Source organism: Nycticebus coucang, chromosome 22, assembly GCF_027406575.1.
Source record: "Nycticebus coucang isolate mNycCou1 chromosome 22, mNycCou1.pri, whole genome shotgun sequence".
Classification (NCBI taxonomy): domain Eukaryota; kingdom Metazoa; phylum Chordata; class Mammalia; order Primates; family Lorisidae; genus Nycticebus; species Nycticebus coucang.
The window spans coordinates 46,922,213-46,939,252 of NC_069801.1; the positions used below are offsets into that span (position 1 = coordinate 46,922,213).

General features: G+C 40.8%; 1 protein-coding gene across 9 annotated transcripts in view; it reads left to right on the plus strand.

The window, feature by feature from the left end:
* ELAVL4 (ELAV like RNA binding protein 4) overlaps positions 1–11,239 on the plus strand; it is a 95,800-nt gene extending 84,561 nt beyond the window's left edge. For 4 of the 9 annotated variants that reach the window (XM_053577019.1, XM_053577016.1, XM_053577020.1 and 1 more), the window contains exons 4-7: positions 2,524–2,677; positions 3,416–3,641; positions 5,274–5,312; positions 8,280–11,239. In XM_053577019.1, the coding sequence (XP_053432994.1) occupies positions 2,524–2,677; positions 3,416–3,641; positions 5,274–5,312; positions 8,280–8,607 (747 nt within the window). In that variant the 3' untranslated portion in view covers positions 8,608–11,239. Of the gene's footprint in view, positions 1–2,523; positions 2,678–3,415; positions 3,642–5,273; positions 5,313–8,237 lie in introns of all 9 variants that reach the window. The other 5 variants (XM_053577013.1, XM_053577015.1, XM_053577017.1 and 2 more) reach the window with 2 other exon arrangements.
* Positions 11,240–17,040: the final 5,801 nt, after the last annotated feature.

Below are 17,040 nucleotides of genomic sequence, written 5' to 3' on the forward strand. Positions count from 1 at the left end.
TAAAGGGTTGCGGCATTAGAAGGTTGAGAACCACTGCTTTAGAGCAAGAGACTAGCCCTGTTCTTACTGTATTCCCAGCAACACAGCCCTGGGCCTGGCTTATAGTAGAGCCTCGGGAAATGTTTGCTGAAGAGAAAGTCTCTAAGTGAGGTATAGACCTAAAACAATCTTCTTTCAGATCTTCCAACCCCAAACACTGGAGGATAGGAAATCTGTTCCTTAGCTCTTAGCTTGGTGGGGAAATAGAAGTGGGATTCTGGGTGCTTGACTCTTGGTGGTAGTGGAGGAACAAGGCAGCAATTCACCCCAAAGAGCCAGTAATGCCAGCATCAGTCATCAGGAGCTGTAGCTATTCGTAGATGTTGATCATCCTACAAGTATGAGGCTCTATGCTGAGAGCTAGAGCCACAGAGATAAATGAGACACACCTCCACATACACAACCCATGACCCCATGTCTTAAGGTCAGAATGAGTGAAGTACGGTAGATAGTTCATTGAGAGCGCTGCTAGAGAGACTTGTAGGAGGAGGCAAGATCAGAGAAAGCTGTCTAGAGATGTCATTTGAGTTGAGCCCTGAAGAGGAGCAGAATTTGGACTTGCGGAAGCAGGTAGAAAAATTACCCCAAGAGCAAAGGCACAGAGGCAAGAGGTTGTCTTTTGGGGGAGCACAGATGTCATTCAGGTAATTAATTTGTCAGTAATTGGCAGGGGTGAGACAAAGGTGACCCTCATTACCATGGGCATGTCATTATGATGTGTTTATTTCCTTCTCCCTAGCACTCCTTTCTCCTGCCTGAAAAAATAGTTCAGTCAAGTTAGAAGGTGAAAAATTCTGTCCCTTAAAGACAGGGTAGGAGAACCTTCTCTGAAGGGAAGCCCTGTCTGGGCAGTCACATGGGGTTCTTGGTCCTTCAGTTCCACACCCAAAATGCTCACACAGTAACCCTTCATGTAAAGACCTCTTTCCTTCTCAATCATAATCCGAGAAGGTGCCTCCCAGGTCACCCATGAGTTTCTAGAAGAAACTGCAGGCGGCTGCCTCACTCCAACAGCAGGAGGAGGCCAGAGAGGCAGATTAGTCACTCACATCATTTTATCTGTTGAGTCAACATCTATTTTTAGATTTGGGACCCATAAAGGGACCTGGCATCTCTGCCTTGGAAAGGGAGAGATGTTTCATCTTCTTTGCTAGACCTGGTCTCTCCCCTGAAGGTCTCAGAAGCAAGGTCCACTTTCATTAGTTCTCAATGTCAAAGGTCCAGATTAACATCTGCAGTCCTTCTGCACACATGGCTTTGTACACATGCACACACATGCACACACATACTGTCACCCCTGCAGTCTTAACAGGTCCTGTGAATTGGTTATATGGAATAAATAAAATTTCCAACTGAAAAATGCTCAAGCATTATAGGTCCCTTCCTGTCCAATGTTGTCAGATGTGCTCTGAAATGACTGTTTTCATCATCTATTCTGAGCCATAACCACCCCAGAAATAGCTTTAACAGGAAAGTGCTTTTGTTAGACTAGCTGTAAATTATATTTCAAATGTCTGATGTTGTTTTCTTAAAAAATAAATAAATAAGTAAATGAAAGTCTAAAATTAATGACTGCTGGGGTTTGCTTTGCTTATGTGTACTGCTACAGATTTGGCTTCCTGCAGATGGAATTTCAGATCTGTTTACACTTCTGTGTTAGCTTTGGTGGGGGGAAGCAGTTGAGAGATCTGGGAGGACAAATTTACAAAGTCGAACTTATTATAACCATCAGTGAGGCTCTCTTCTCTCTCCCACTGCCCTTTCCCTCCCTCCTTTCTGCCCTGCCCCCGTTTTATTTGTTGTGGTTTAATCTGTCCTCCCTGAAAGTTAGAGGCCACTGGTCCCTGCAGATGTGACAACAAGGTCACATATCCAGTTTTGCAAGCAGATGTTCATTCAGCCCTCTTTCACCAGCACTTTGTCATTCAGCGAGAGCAGACCTCAGGGGAACAGATTGGAGCAACAAAGGGTGGGACGTAAAAAATCTTGCAGAGAACCTGATGGCTTTTATGTATTCAAGAAGGGAATGGGGGTAGGGAGAGTGGTGAGGAAAGAAATGTGCAGAGCAGAATTTCATGGGTTTTTTTTTTTTTTTTTTGGTTTATTCGAAGATTATTATGTGTTGGATACAGTAAATCATCTATACACCCACATGGAGGAGGTAAATCTTCAGAACTCCATGCGTGGGTAGCTCTGCATTTAACAGCTGCCATACAGTAGCTATTTTATTCTGCACTTAGAGACCCTTATCTGTGCATTTTTTTTAAGTTATCAGATTCAACTCTCCCCTTGTCCCTCTATTGCTGGTTCTCCTGGTTCTCATTACTATTACAAAAGTAGCTAAAAATCTAAACTACTGAGTGATTTAAACTGACACAGCGAGTTGTAACTGTAGATGAGGGGCTATCGTCTTGCTTGTTGACTCAGTTTCTACTCTGAGGGCGATTACCTATAATGGATTTAGTTCCTCTTGCCTTTTCCTAGGTCTCGTATGCGCGTCCAAGCTCTGCCTCAATCAGGGATGCTAACCTCTATGTTAGCGGCCTCCCCAAAACCATGACCCAGAAAGAATTGGAGCAGCTTTTCTCGCAATATGGCCGTATCATCACCTCACGAATCCTGGTTGATCAAGTCACAGGTTAAGTGTTTCTTTGTAATTTTCGTCCTTGTATCCCAATGTCACCAGCCAGCATATCCTGTTACCCACAGGAGCAGAAGGTTGCTTAAGGTAGAGGATGTGGGTGGCGCCTGTGGCTCAAGGAGTAGGGCGCCGGTCCCATATGCCGTAGGTGGTGGGTTCAAACCCAGCCCCGGCCAAAAACCACCAAAAAGAAAAAAAAGGTAGAGGATGTGGGTCAGGAATAGACAGATGGGCACCCATAGCTCAGTGGTTAGGGCACCGGCCACATGCACCGGGGTTGGTGGGTTCAGACCTGGCCAGGGCCTGCTAAAACAACAATGACAACAATAACAAAAAAATAATGGGGGTTTTTGTGCATGATTTTTGGGGGGTGCGTTGTGGTGGGTACCTGTAGTCCCATCTACTTGGGAGGCTGAGGCAAGAGAATCACATAAGCCTAAGAGTTTGAATGCTGTGAGCTGTGATGCCACAGCACTCTACCAAGGATGACAAAGTGAGACTCTGTCTCAAAAAAAAAAAAAAAAAAATGAATAGACAGATGCTTGACCTAGGGAAAAAACTTATTAGTCTGCCCAAATTTAAAATGGGCCATCATGGGAGGTAGGAGGAGTTCTCCATCACGGAAGAAGTGTTGGAGCACCAGCTAAACTACTTGGCAGGATTGTAAAGAGAACTCAGGCATCAGGCTGACCTGGGTTTGTTTGCTCTTTACAAAGGCTCTTTCTCTTTCCCCAGGAGTGTCCAGAGGGGTGGGATTCATCCGCTTTGATAAGAGGATCGAAGCAGAAGAAGCCATCAAAGGGCTGAATGGCCAGAAGCCCAGCGGTGCTACGGAACCGATTACTGTGAAGTTTGCCAACAACCCCAGCCAGAAGTCCAGCCAGGCCCTGCTCTCCCAGCTCTACCAGTCCCCCAACCGGCGCTACCCTGGCCCACTTCACCACCAGGCTCAGAGGTTCAGGTAGGCGTGCCCATAGAGGAAGGAGGCTGTTCAGAGCTGGGCAAGGGAAGCGCATGGTTCTGAAGAATGGGGCCAGGATAAGAGCCTTAGCTCCCAGGAATCACTCTGCAGAAACTCCCCCTGAGCCTCAGTTTCCACTCCTGTAAAATGAAACGATTGGACCAGGTGTTCTTCCAACCCCCCTTTTCCATTTACCACCATGACTGTGTGGTTAAACTTCTGATTCTTTGTTAGAAACCAAATTATGGCATTTAACCAAACAAGAAGGTTCAGTTTCAACAAGAGTTAATCACAGATAAGTGACCACATTCAGCATCTTAGACTTAAGGCTGGACAGTGGCTTTTAATAAAGTCCAAGAATAGACCAGGAGGCAGATCCTTGCCAGAGGCAGTAATTTTTCCTGTCCTCTTTTCCCTAACAGGTAACTCTGTTGGGTTCAGGGAAAGGGGGAGTTTCTTTGGTGTTAACTTTACTCTGTTAAGTCAGCAGACTCTGGGAAGACAAAGAGGAAATTTTTGTCCAAGCTTTAATAGTGCTTCATTGAGGTATCTGAAGTGTAGTAAGCTCCTGGTGAAATGGGGGCATTTCCCTTGTCCTGAGACTTTTCTAAAAGGCAGGTTTCTCTCCACGAAGGTACTATGATCTTGACAGGCCTCTATCATGGGAGAGATAAGAATTCATGTATTTTTGCCTACCTCTAATAAATTCTAACTGATTACTTTATTCCACTCATGTCCCAACTTCCCTTTAATGAAAGGCTTTTTCTCCTTGTCAGACTTGACATAGGCAAATAGTAGCTACTTCTATCTAGGACAGTAGGATCCATTTGTCCACAGTGAGGAGAAAAATCAGCCTTTGCGGTGTCCTCCCGTGCCCCATGAATTTGAAATGGTTAATGATTCCATGAAGAGTGCAAGTCATCTAATTTTTATTTTGTGTGAGAGCACATGTAGTATTTATGTAAAAAGCCTCTCCAGCAGGCTTCTAATGGTGGAAACTATGGTTACTACTGCCCCATGGTGTGACTAGCTTGTCCCCAAGTAAGGTACTGAAGAAGATTATAACATAATGGCAGTTTGCTGGGAGGTGTTACCGGGCGGTAAATAGCAAGCTAATTTTAAAAAATCTTAACCCACAAACTCCCCCAGCCTCCTGAAAATGCGTGTGGTAAGAAGATTTAGTTAATGTAGCTAGGCTAACAGAAAAGGTCTTTTCTGACGCTTATTGTGTGCACAAGTATTATTAATCTGGAACAGAGATCCTTATTCACAAGTTTAATTATGATGAAAGGTGAACAATTTAAGAAGCCTCCCCTTTTAACAATTTCACACACAATACAAAGCAAAATCCACACAAATGTTCTGAGAGGTGGGGGTAGTGGGATTAATTCAGACCTTGAAAGAAAAGGAGATTCATTAGACACTTACTTTAAACTCCAGGATTGACCAGAACATGAATTACTTGCAGTTGGAGGCAGAAAAGGGGAAACTACCGGTGGATAGACTCCTAAGCAGTGGGGAAAGTTGTTGAAGCTTTTCTTCTTTGAAAATGGAGCATTCTTATTAATAGTTCCATTGAGCGATCTTGCCATCTGTGAGGCATTAACCCAGAGACCCTCCTTCTCTTTGCAGGCTGGACAATTTGCTTAATATGGCCTATGGCGTAAAGAGGTAATTAAAACTCCACAGATTGCCAGATGTCCGTGTTGGCACAGACTGGGGCTAGAATTTTTTTTTTTAATTCACTAACTTTACTTTAAAAAAAAAAAAAAAAGAATCCTTCCTTTTCTTCCACCAGCATGTCAAATTCTTAATTTTAATTTCAGACCTTAGTTGATTTTGTTTCTTTTAGGGCACACAAAATGTATTTGTGTGTTTCACTTTTTCTTTTATTTGCAGGTGGGCTTCTCCTATGGTTCAGGTGCCACAGCTACCAAGCCCTTGACAATCTAAACCTTTGAATGACTCCCCTAAGGGGGGAGGAAGGCTTTGACTCTTTGCTGGCTGGTTTTGCAAAGGTCCAGAGCAACTGTTTTGAATTAGCAATGCCAAGATTCAGTTAAGAGGGCAAATTCCAACAAGTCAGAACATTTTGCTAATCGTAGTTGACAATCTTATGACTGTCAGTAGAAAAGTTAGATTTTGGACTACCAGCCTGGCCAAAGCATAGATAAACGCGTGGATGACATTCTAACTCCTGCCCCCACCTCAGCGTGCATTTCAGAGCACATCCTGAGAATGAAGCGTATCTGTGTGCACCTCAGCCTGGGGTTTCTTTTGTTACAGGTTTTAACAGTTCTTATAAATCCTCCCTTGGTTATATATGTACGTGTGTTTTTAACTTGCTGTTCCTTTCATTGAAAGCCTTTTTTTTGTGGGGTTGGGGACTCAGAAATAGTCAAGGCTTTGGGGACTGTCTGAATGCAGTCACAAGGGTATTCCAGACCCATTCTGAACTCTGAGTCTTGGGAAGTTAGGTGTGTTATGTCACTGTGTCCATGAGAGTCCCATATGTGCTTTTGATAAGCTCCACTGCACTGCTAGGGACGTAGCGTCTTCATCATCTTGCTCAGTAGAGCTGCATGCTTTAATTCCCGTCCCTATGGTCAAAGGAAAAAGATGTGATCATTAATAGTCCACATCACACCCCCTGTACTATGCAGTTCTTTCAACTGCCAGTCGGCCATGCATGGTAAGTACCCTGACTCTGGGAACCAGCACATAGTAGAGAAAGTTACTTGACTGCAGACTTCACTATCAGATAACTGTGAATTAGCTGCACATGTCCGGCACTCTGCTTGCCTGTTCCCAGGCACTTTACATCTTTCCCAGCTCTGTCCCATTCCTGTGCTTCTCTCTGACTTTAGTGAGGTAGCACCAAATGTTATGAGAAGAGTGATGCTTGTAACAAGATGAGACCACGGATGATCTGGCTGTGGCACGCTTGCCAACACCTCCTTCACCGCCCCACCCAGAGTAGATAGACATCACTACTTACTAACAACATTCTCTTTTCCTATTGAACCCAGACTGGATCTAGAATCCTTCCTACTAAAGTTCTCCACATATTCGTCACAAACTAGAGTTGAGGCTCTTCTTGCAACTTCTTGGCCTGCCCTGATCTTGGCCTTAAAATACTTAGCTATTCTCTACAAATAAACTGAAAGAGGCCAATTTATCTGGTTGGAGCACAGAAGGTTGAGAAAACAGTCTTCAGCTGCAGATAGCAATTAGACTTGGATTTTCCCCTCCAAGTATATGTATCATGGTGTTTTTTTAGTTTTGTCTTGTTATTTGTTTTAAGCAAGAGGAAAGATTGACTCAGTGAATAATGGCAGAAGTAACATCTATCAACTTGTTACATCTAGCGTATCTTCAGAAGCCATTTGATTATCTAAATTCTAGTGACAGAACTCTTCTTTAATAGGATTTCCAAATCTCCGAGAGTATTTATTTTTAAAAGCATACCTTGCCCAATGCTCTTCCCCAGTTTTTGTTTCCTCTCCTTCTCCCATCCCCCTAAAATTAAACCCCAATCAAATGGTAAGGTACTAGTCAGTGTGGAGGGTCAAAATCTCTGTATGAGTTCAGTATGAAACAAAACATTAACAAATATTGTTTCTGCTGTAATAGACCCTAGGCACCTTATTGTTTCATCAGATACAGCCAATACAAATCAAACATGGACTTATTTTATCAGACAGTGAATAGAATCTAAAGGATCATATTTTTATTTACATTTTATTTTTAGGATTACACAAAAACTAAGAAGATTTCTAAACTTAATACAAAAGCAGTTATAATAGGGCAAGTGCTTTTCTAATGTATAGCAATTCAAGATACATAAATGCACAAACCACTTGAAGCCTCGCTCTAGTGATTCTTAGAAATGAATTCCAGAAAATGTAGCATCAAGGAGTGATGCATCTTTATTACTAATATTCAGATTTTCTGGGAAGCCTTTTGAGTAAATGCTAAAACAAACATGAGCCACCCAGATGTTTAATAACAAGATGTGACCGTTCATTCTCACGTATCTCCATCCTCAATAGTACTAGTAGATCTTTGACAACCACAGTCAAGGGACTGAAAATATGGTAAACTTGAGCATGGCCTCAAAAAAAAAAAAAAATATTTCCCAGGCACTGGCATCAACAAGAATTGTTTACTCATCCAATCAATAAATATTTCTTGAGTGTTTTCTGTGTACCACTATGTCTGTGAGATTGCCTCATATGCTCCACTGAATAAATAAATAGAACCACAATAAATGAAATAACCCCTCTCCCCAAGAGCTCACTATCTATTGTGTGTATGGGGGCAGGGTAGGGTCAGGGTGGGATACTCTGTGAGCACATACTGAGGTAGAATGATGATAGAGCCTTGCTCTGGGAGTCCCTGGTGCTTTTTAAGATTTGGCCCAGGTCTTCTCAGCATGTACCTGCCTTAGCCAATCTAGCCATTCCAATAGAAAAAATACCATAGACATTAGTTTTTACATTTTGGTGTTTAAACCCTGAAGACTCTCCAGCAAACACTCACTCAGCCCTCTGCCCTGTGTCTCTGTCTGTGCATCTGTGTGTTATCCATGGTCAGACTGATGTCTGGACCAGTCCCCCCTTCTGCTTGTCCCCCCAGGTTCTCTCCAATCACCATTGATGGGATGACAAGCCTTGTGGGAATGAACATCCCTGGTCACACAGGAACAGGCTGGTGCATCTTTGTCTACAATCTGTCCCCTGATTCTGACGAGAGTGTCCTCTGGCAGCTCTTCGGCCCCTTTGGAGCAGTGAACAACGTCAAGGTCATCCGTGACTTCAATACCAACAAGTGCAAGGGATTCGGCTTTGTCACCATGACCAACTACGATGAGGCGGCCATGGCCATTGCCAGCCTCAACGGGTACCGCCTGGGAGACAGAGTGTTGCAAGTTTCCTTTAAAACCAACAAAGCCCACAAGTCCTGAATTTCCGATTCTTACTTATTAAAATATATATATAAATATATACGAACAAAACACACATGCACACACACACACACACACAAAGGAGAGAGAAACAAACTTTTCGAGGCTTATATTCAAACATGGACTTTATAAGCCAGTGTTGCCTAAGTATTAAAACATTGGATTATCCTGAGATGTACCAGGAAAGGATTTTATAATGCTTAGAAAAAAAGAAAAAAAAAACAAAAAAAAAAATACCTTTGATGCATTGAATGTTCTTTCATAGCTGTCGTTGTTGAATATATACATAGATAGCGATGTGCAGGGATTTTTACCCAGCCAGCTAACTTTACTACCTTCCTTGAAGGTGGGTCTTTTTAAGATGACCATTCGCTCATTTGAAGAAGAAAAACAAAAAACAAAAAAAAATAAATAAATAAATAAAACAATTTTTACATAGTAATGGGATTCAAAGAAAGGAAAAAAAGATTTTTCTTTTTTTGTCAAAATGTTGATCCAATCAGATTGGTAAAAAAAAAAATATATATATATATACCCCACACAAATTAAAGAGGAATAATAAAAATTGCAAAAATGAAAAAAAAAAACTTTTGCAAATTTTTTTATTTTTCCTTTTTTCTTTTATATCATGTGAAACTAAAACAGTCTTCTGTTAGGGGACGGGGCAAGGGGGATACCTGATGACATTAACAATTTAATAACATTAACATTGTTGCCAAAGAGGTGGTCTCTTTGCTGAAAATGGGTTTCAAGAAAAATCTATTTTTATAAAATATAAAGAATTTTTACAAGAGAATCTGGATTTGAGAAAAAAATATTTTGACTGGCTAATTTAGGGGAAATTGACAACTTTGTCGCGTTCATACTGCACTGGTAACTTTTTAGAGATCAAGATGTGTGTTTTAAACTGGATTCGTAGACTGTTTTTTGAAGGATGGGCTATAAACAGATGATCTTCATATCTTTTCATAGCATGTAATAATAATAAAAAACAATTATTAATTACTAGGGGAAAGGAGTGTTCGTTCTACCCAGGGTACCACAGTTCCCCACAGTCAAAACCCAAAAGCAAGGAGATGAGTTGAAAGACAGTTTTTCTTTAAGTCATCAGTATGGGATGTCAGCAGAACAAAAATTTAAAAAGATTAATTTTCCTTTTGATCTAAAACTTCCTTAGTTTGAGCAGTAGGTGCTACAAAATTATTTACATATCTTAGTATCATAGTTAAATGTAATGTGTTTAGAAGAGGAAAAAAAAGATACATTTGCTTTAAATTCATTAAGGAATTTTCAAATTCACTTTGTAGCCCATGCTGATAGAATTGGGCTGTGTTGGTACATTTGAGGCACTGTTTATGTTGCTTGAAACACTTATTTATTTAATCGCAGATGTGATGATGCCTATGGCCGAGATCAAATATAGCTAGATTGGCTAGACTACTTATTTGTTTACTTAAACTGTGGGAAGAAGCATATTATTGTGTCATTCTGTTGTGTGTGTATGTGTATATACAATATAAATATATATATATATAAAGTTATTTTTTTCTTTGGGTTAATTTATTATAAGTTGTAACACTTGGCTAGTTTCGTTTGTATATGTCTTAAAATGTTTTCTTATGATATTTAAGTGACAGTTAAAGAGGTATCAAGGTAACTTGTGTAGAACTATTGTTTGATATATTGTCATGTTTGTTGTGAATATTTTTTCTTACTGCACAGTAGAAGAATAAAAACAACTGGGTCTTTATTTTAATGTAATTCAGATTGGGGAAAACAAAACAGAGCTAAGGGAACAAAATGACTGAGGGAGCACTCTCCCATGTCCAGTGCACTGATCATTTTAGTATGTTTGTGCTTTGTATGGTTATATATTTAAAACAAAAACAAAACAAAAAAATACAAGGGTTCATGCTCTTCCCTGGGTAATAGAAACAGTTGCTCGCTATGCATAATCTAGTTGATAGTTAAATTTGCTATTGCTTTTCTTGTCTTGTTATATAAAATCTTTTCAATACAAGTTTAGTCTTAATGGTAATAAAACGTTATGGTTATTTATAACTTGTGCTTATTTGTGCATTTTTTTCCCATGCTGAACCCACTAAGTGCATGTAGACAGGATTGTTGTTTTCACACTGAAGAGGCAAACTTGTAGTAGTCATGGTTGTGGTAGACAGATAACAAATACAAGGCTGCATCATAGATTTCTCCTTTGAATTTTTTTTCTGTTTTTCTTTTTCCTCTTTTTGATTTTGGAAATAATACCAGATTTCAGTTCGGAGAACACTCGTTCAACATTCAGGGAAATCTTTACGTCACCTGCTATGAATGAACGCAGTTTGCTGGCAAGGCGTTGATGCCTTTGCTAAGCATTGGTGGGAAAGGCATACCAAAATCTCTTCTCTATAATGTGTTCAATCTTGGGGGGGGGCAAAAAAAAAAAGCTTAGGACCAGGCAGTTGTATACTTTAGTTATAATGAATGACTTCATGTTAATCATGCTAGTTTAGATGATTTCCAAGGGAAAGTAATGTAAATGTTTTTTTCATAATCTTGTTGTGTTTGAATTATTTGTACTTTATCTGTCCAGACAATAAATGAAAGTGTATAGAATGGATTTGAGCTTCCCAAATTTTTAAATGTGTTCATTCAAACCTTTTTTCTGTAGCATCTTCAGATTTCCCCCAATATTTTTATCATTAAACCAGGAAAAAAAAAGGTAGAGTAAAATTCTGTTTTGCAGTTTATCTCAGTGTCTCAAAATCACCTCAGTACTGAGAAGTCATGGCTGCGGTGGTTCCATGCTACTAAAAGTGTGGTCCCCAACTGGCAGTGTCAGCATCCTCAGGGAATAGGTTGGAAATTCAGAATCTCGGGCTGACTGCAAATCTATATTTAACCTGATCCCCACATGAATCGCTGGTACTTTAAAGTTTGAGGAGCACTGTCTTGGGTGATAAGCCAAAACACCTGGCTTTCTGTTTGGTATTATACATTAGCGTCAATGTGTGCTATGCATTATAAGAACACTTGTGACTTGCTCAGAAGACGGGGAGTCCCCATTTGCCAAGCATCTGCTACATAGAGGGCAGGCTTGTGGTGTCCTCACCCTTCCCCCGCTTTATCTCTCAGCAGTCTGAGAGGAATAGATGGCACCATTCTCATTTCACAGATGACAACACTGAGGCTCAATGAGATTAGCAACTCGACGCAGCCAGCAAGCTTCCAGCTGAGCTGATTTCTGCTGCACAGCACCTCAGCATGGAGATTGTGGAGCTTGAGCAATATTAAGGAAGTCGACAGCCGTTTGTATTAAAAGTGACGACGAAACAAGAAAGGTCACCTTTTCATTTAAGCATTCATTTTTTGTTTAGAAGTAGAAAATATTTGGGTTAACTCTAAAGAAGGACTTGTTCAGACAAGGTATGAAGAACATGATTTAAGCTCAGCCGAGGGAGAAAACTGCCTGAATTATGATGAAGTCACATTAAAATATGCCCTGAACTTTACAGATTAGCTTTTTAGTGATTTCCTGATATAATCATTCATTGATGATCTACTGTCTGTCTTTCATTTCCACTTTCTCACTAATTGAAAATTCATACATACCCTATAAAACATCACCATAAACTGATACTTCAAGAAGAAATACCCCCACTGAGCCAGACAAATGAATAGTTAGATTCTCTTCTGTTTCTCATTAACCCCTTTATTATTATTATATTAAGTTACCACATTGATTGGGATAATTAAACTCAAGGCAAAGAATGGGATTTAATTAACCAAGCTAAATATTAAACCTCTAAGTCAGCCTGAACCTTACATTGTTGAATTTAAAGGTTCTTATTTTAGTTTTATCTTAAAGACGAGCCCCAGTGTTTCTTTCTATAGAAAAATGGGCACTCAAATGAACAGTTTCCCTCAGGGATCTCACAGTTTCACAAACATGTTTGTAGAGTCTAAAAATGTTACTGCCAAACCTATGATAGTTACCAGTCATCACCACCTCTGCGCCTTAAAGGTGTCATTTTTAGTGTACTTTAAATGAATGGATGTACTACTTTGGAATATTGGAAGTTAGTGGAATTTTACCAGTTCACATAGTTTATTCTCCAGCCTCCAGCAGATCTATCCTGAAAGTTTCAACAAATAGATGTAGGTCTTTAAGTAAGTCTTGAAAATGTCTGTGGAAGAATATTCTACATATATTCTCTTAGAAACACTTCTCAAAATCAGCACAGTGAGTCTATCTAACACCTAATAAAAAGTTCATCTTGTTGTGAGGAGAAAGAAGCCAGTTACCTTAAATTTCCAGGCAAACACATAGTTTCTACAGGCATTTGTGGGAAAGGTCTAACACATCACAAGGTACAGAGATTATTAAATTTTGTTGAGGTCTTAGGTACATTATACATATTCTCCCTGGATGAAAAATCTCATGGCACAGAAGACTGATAGCATTTATCAATCGTTAAGTGTTATTTCTGTCAAAGTGATAGGAAAGGAAGAGGGGAAAGAGAGAGAGAGAGAAAGAAAGAAATGTGCTTGTGTCTATAACTATCTCACATCTTTGTCACCAGCACCAAAACTTTACTTCTCCCATCACTGAAGATGGAAAACTGACCAAAGTCATGGTGACAGCCACAAATTTTTCACCACTGGGTTTCTATTTAAATTTCATCAAGAGCAATTACCATTTGTTTATTTGTAAATAAAACATTTAACCTCCAAAGAATAATGTTTAAATGTACATTTGAAACTCACAAAGTCTTGTGTGGCCCATAGTGAGTCAGTATTTGGTTGCGGATGCTCTAACCTTGTCAAAGTGCCACACATAATCACCTTTGCCACAGATACACAATTCAGGAAACTTCCAGTCCTTGAAAATAATTGCTCTTACTTCTTGCAAGCACTATGCATTTGTCCTTAATGGACATATATGTGCAAATACACAGAAGCAGCTCTTTGTGCAAGTAAGAAAAAAAAATTTTTTTACTTTCACCTGTGAATTCAAAAGTCAGACCTGACAAGATAGCATTAACAGCAAGAGTGTGTTTTCTGAACGGTAAAGTCATTAAAATCTTAATTTGAGGCCATCCTGCCTGGACACCTTCCACAGCCTTAACGAGAGCTCATGGAACACAGCTGTCTAATATCCATACACCCTTCATTGCCTTTGTTCTACCTGCAGAAGAGAATAATAAAAGGAAATTACATTTTATTTCCATGAGCTAAAATCAAGTTTTAATATTGTCCAAAAATGACTCGAACCATTCCTTTATCTTATTAGCTTTTTGGCATATTAGGTAATAAGATAATTTCTCATGGTACGGTATTTATGTAAGAATCATATTTCTCTCTGTGCAGATCACTTACAGAAGTGTCTGTTAACAGGAGAGAATGATGCATAATCGGCACTTAAGATTAAAATAGACCTGAGAACATAAAAGTGTTCCTTCAATTAAAGGAATAGCATTTCTTCAGTCTCATCTTTGTTTCTGCAGCAGAATGAAAACTGGCTTAAAATCACCCAACCCCAGGCTAATTACCAGAAGGCTTTTCAGTGCAAGTTCAGCTTAATCTACTAGTGGTTCAAATGCACAGTGGACTCACATGACATTCCAATATGCCAAGTAATTATTTCAAACAGTTTCCAGAAAAATCTGTGAGGTTTAAGAAATCAATTCTAGAAAGACCACTAGCATTTATTGTCTTTCCTATACCAGGCACTACACAAGCTTATAGTCCTAGAAAGGGGTTACCATGCCCCTTTTACCTTGAGCCAAAAGAGAACTCAGGCATTCTGTGCAAGCCAATAGCTGGAAAGCCAGAATTCAAACCCAGGCCTGCTTGACCCCCCCCCCCCTTAGACTCCTAACTACATACTCTGGCTAGCAGCCAATTTTGTCATAATGAAGGCCAAAACAATTACCAAATGGTCCTTACTTCATTTAAAAGGTTTATGAGTCCCGTTATGTAAGGAATATGGAAATTACATATGCATTGTGCCTGAGGCTAAGCCCCTCTCCAAATCTTTAACACAGATCCAATCACATTGGTTCACAAGCAAATTGACAAAGACTAAAAAATAATGGTTTTTAAGCACTATTACCCAACAGTATTTAAAAATGAAATTAGTTTGTTGACAGGTCTATTTTAACCACGAAATGTCACTGAGATAAAAAGAAGTTGAGGATGGGACAGGCAGGTAAAATGGTAAGCCAAATTAGCTTCCCTCGAGCTGGCCCCATGGGTCTCCCCGAGAGATAAAGGCACTGTGCGAAGGAATGGCACCTTGTAAGTACTCCTCTCACTGTCAGTATTGCCCCTGAATCCTCAGAAGAATCCTGGGAAACACATAACATAATCCTCATTTTACGTCTGACAAAAATAGGCTCCATGAAGTTAGATACCTTGCCCAAGATTGCACAGCATGTAGCAGAATTGGAATTTACACAAATGTCGTCTGGTTCCAATCCCATAGCTTTCCACTAAACCACACTGATGGCTTTCACTGTGACATCACCATTTGTTGAACACCCACCCAGGTGTGAGGTACGGGAGGGTGGGGGTTGAGGGAACTAGCCTAAGCCTTGTCTGTACTAGAATTCTTACTCTGAACACCTACCATATGCCAAGTACTAAGCTAGGGGCGTGTTGATGAATAAACATGTCCAGCTTTTTTTTCCCCTCACACCTATTTTGAGCATGATACTATGCAGTGAGTTATGACGGAAAAACAGGAATGGAAATTCAGAGTTTTATTCTAAAGATGAGACATATGGAACAATGATCCAGCCACACAGATCTAGCATAGGTAGTTTCTGTGCTGAAGGGAGAATTATGAAAATCTGTGAGTGGAAGGAGTATTCTGGGACCCAGGAAGGAAGGAAGGAGAGTGTGCCGTGCCCTCGTGGAAAGAAGGCAAGTTCTAGTGAAAGAAAGTTCTAGGGTTGGAGCCCTGGGAAAACCACCTAATGTATCTGAGATTCCTGATCAGAGAAGGGAGGATTAGAGATAAAATACAAGTCCTGGCACTCAGTGAAGAGTAAAAGGAATCAAGCAGTAGCCAGAGAGAGTTCCCAGAAGAGGAGAGACTGGGCCAGGCACTTTGGCAGGGAGAAGAGGGCTGGATAGATGCCCTGGATATAAAGAATGAAGAATACCTTGGTCAGGTCTCTTTAAGTGAGAGAGAAGAAATGGTAGGAGTGTATGTGGGAATAATCTGTTGTGAATCTCAGCTGGCCTTGTGAAACTTAAGCTGCTTTTAAAATACAGTAACTCTGGCCACACACCTGCAGGGCCTTTGATTGCCCTCTCAGCAACCAGAGACCCTATCTGTCCCTCCTCTGTGCCTGGACATTACAGTCACTCAGCCATTCCACCTCATTCATCCCGGAGAATTGAGCATCTTGGAAGAGTTACCAGGACTTCACACAGGGTGGAGGGGGGAGGCCAGTGCTAAGAAGTTAGGTAGGCAACAGGGGAGGGGAGAGCAAAGGGATAAGAGGCGGGGACCTGTTTAGGAAACCAGGGCACCAGACGGCTTGTGAGCAGGGAAAGGAGGCCCTTTCATTCATAAGCAAATATGCAGGATGGGTGATAACCCAAAGCCTTACTCCTTTTGGCTGCAGGCACAAGAAAGAGTCAAGAGTTTTGTCTCACCCAAGACGGGAAATGGATCCAATTAGAGTGTTTGTAAGGGGCAGTACATCCCTGTTTGTCACACAGCTGCCTTTGTCATTGCGGGCTTAGTTAGCTGCGGAAAGCCCTTGGAAGTCAGTTCAACCTCCTCATTTGAATTCTTGGGAGAGAAAGGGCTTTGAGTTGCTCAACCTCCACCCTACCCCCATGTGACTAGCTGTCATCACACTCTACACTATGGTTCCTCTCCATAAAATACCCTTCCTTCCATCCCCAAACCCTATTTTTCTCAAAATGCACACGCGTGCACGTGCAGGCACACACGCAAACACATTCAAACACGCACATACACGTGCACCCATCTGGTTAATCCCACTGGTTCAGCTCAGGATTCACTGCCTCCTGGGAATCTTCCCTGACCCTGCACTGGGTTAGGGATTCCTTGACAATCCCACATCCCTCTCTTTCCTATATCACCACACACCTCACATACAATATTTGTACTTCTGTATACATGCCCCCTGGGGACAGAGGAGTCAGCCACAGTGCCCTACTGGGAAGAGCTTGAGTGTAAGCAGAGCCTTAGAAGGGCAAGAACAAAGCTACAGGCTGTGTGTGGAATGCAGAGAAAGGAGCAGATAGCTTTAATTTTGTAGGGTGGGTGAGGTTGAAATGCAATCAGAAAGACATCGTAGGGGTGTTTAGGAATCCATTGTATCTTGAAGATGTATCAGACAGGGACAGGCAGGTATTGGGGTGAGGTGAGGAGCATCACACTGGGAACAATGG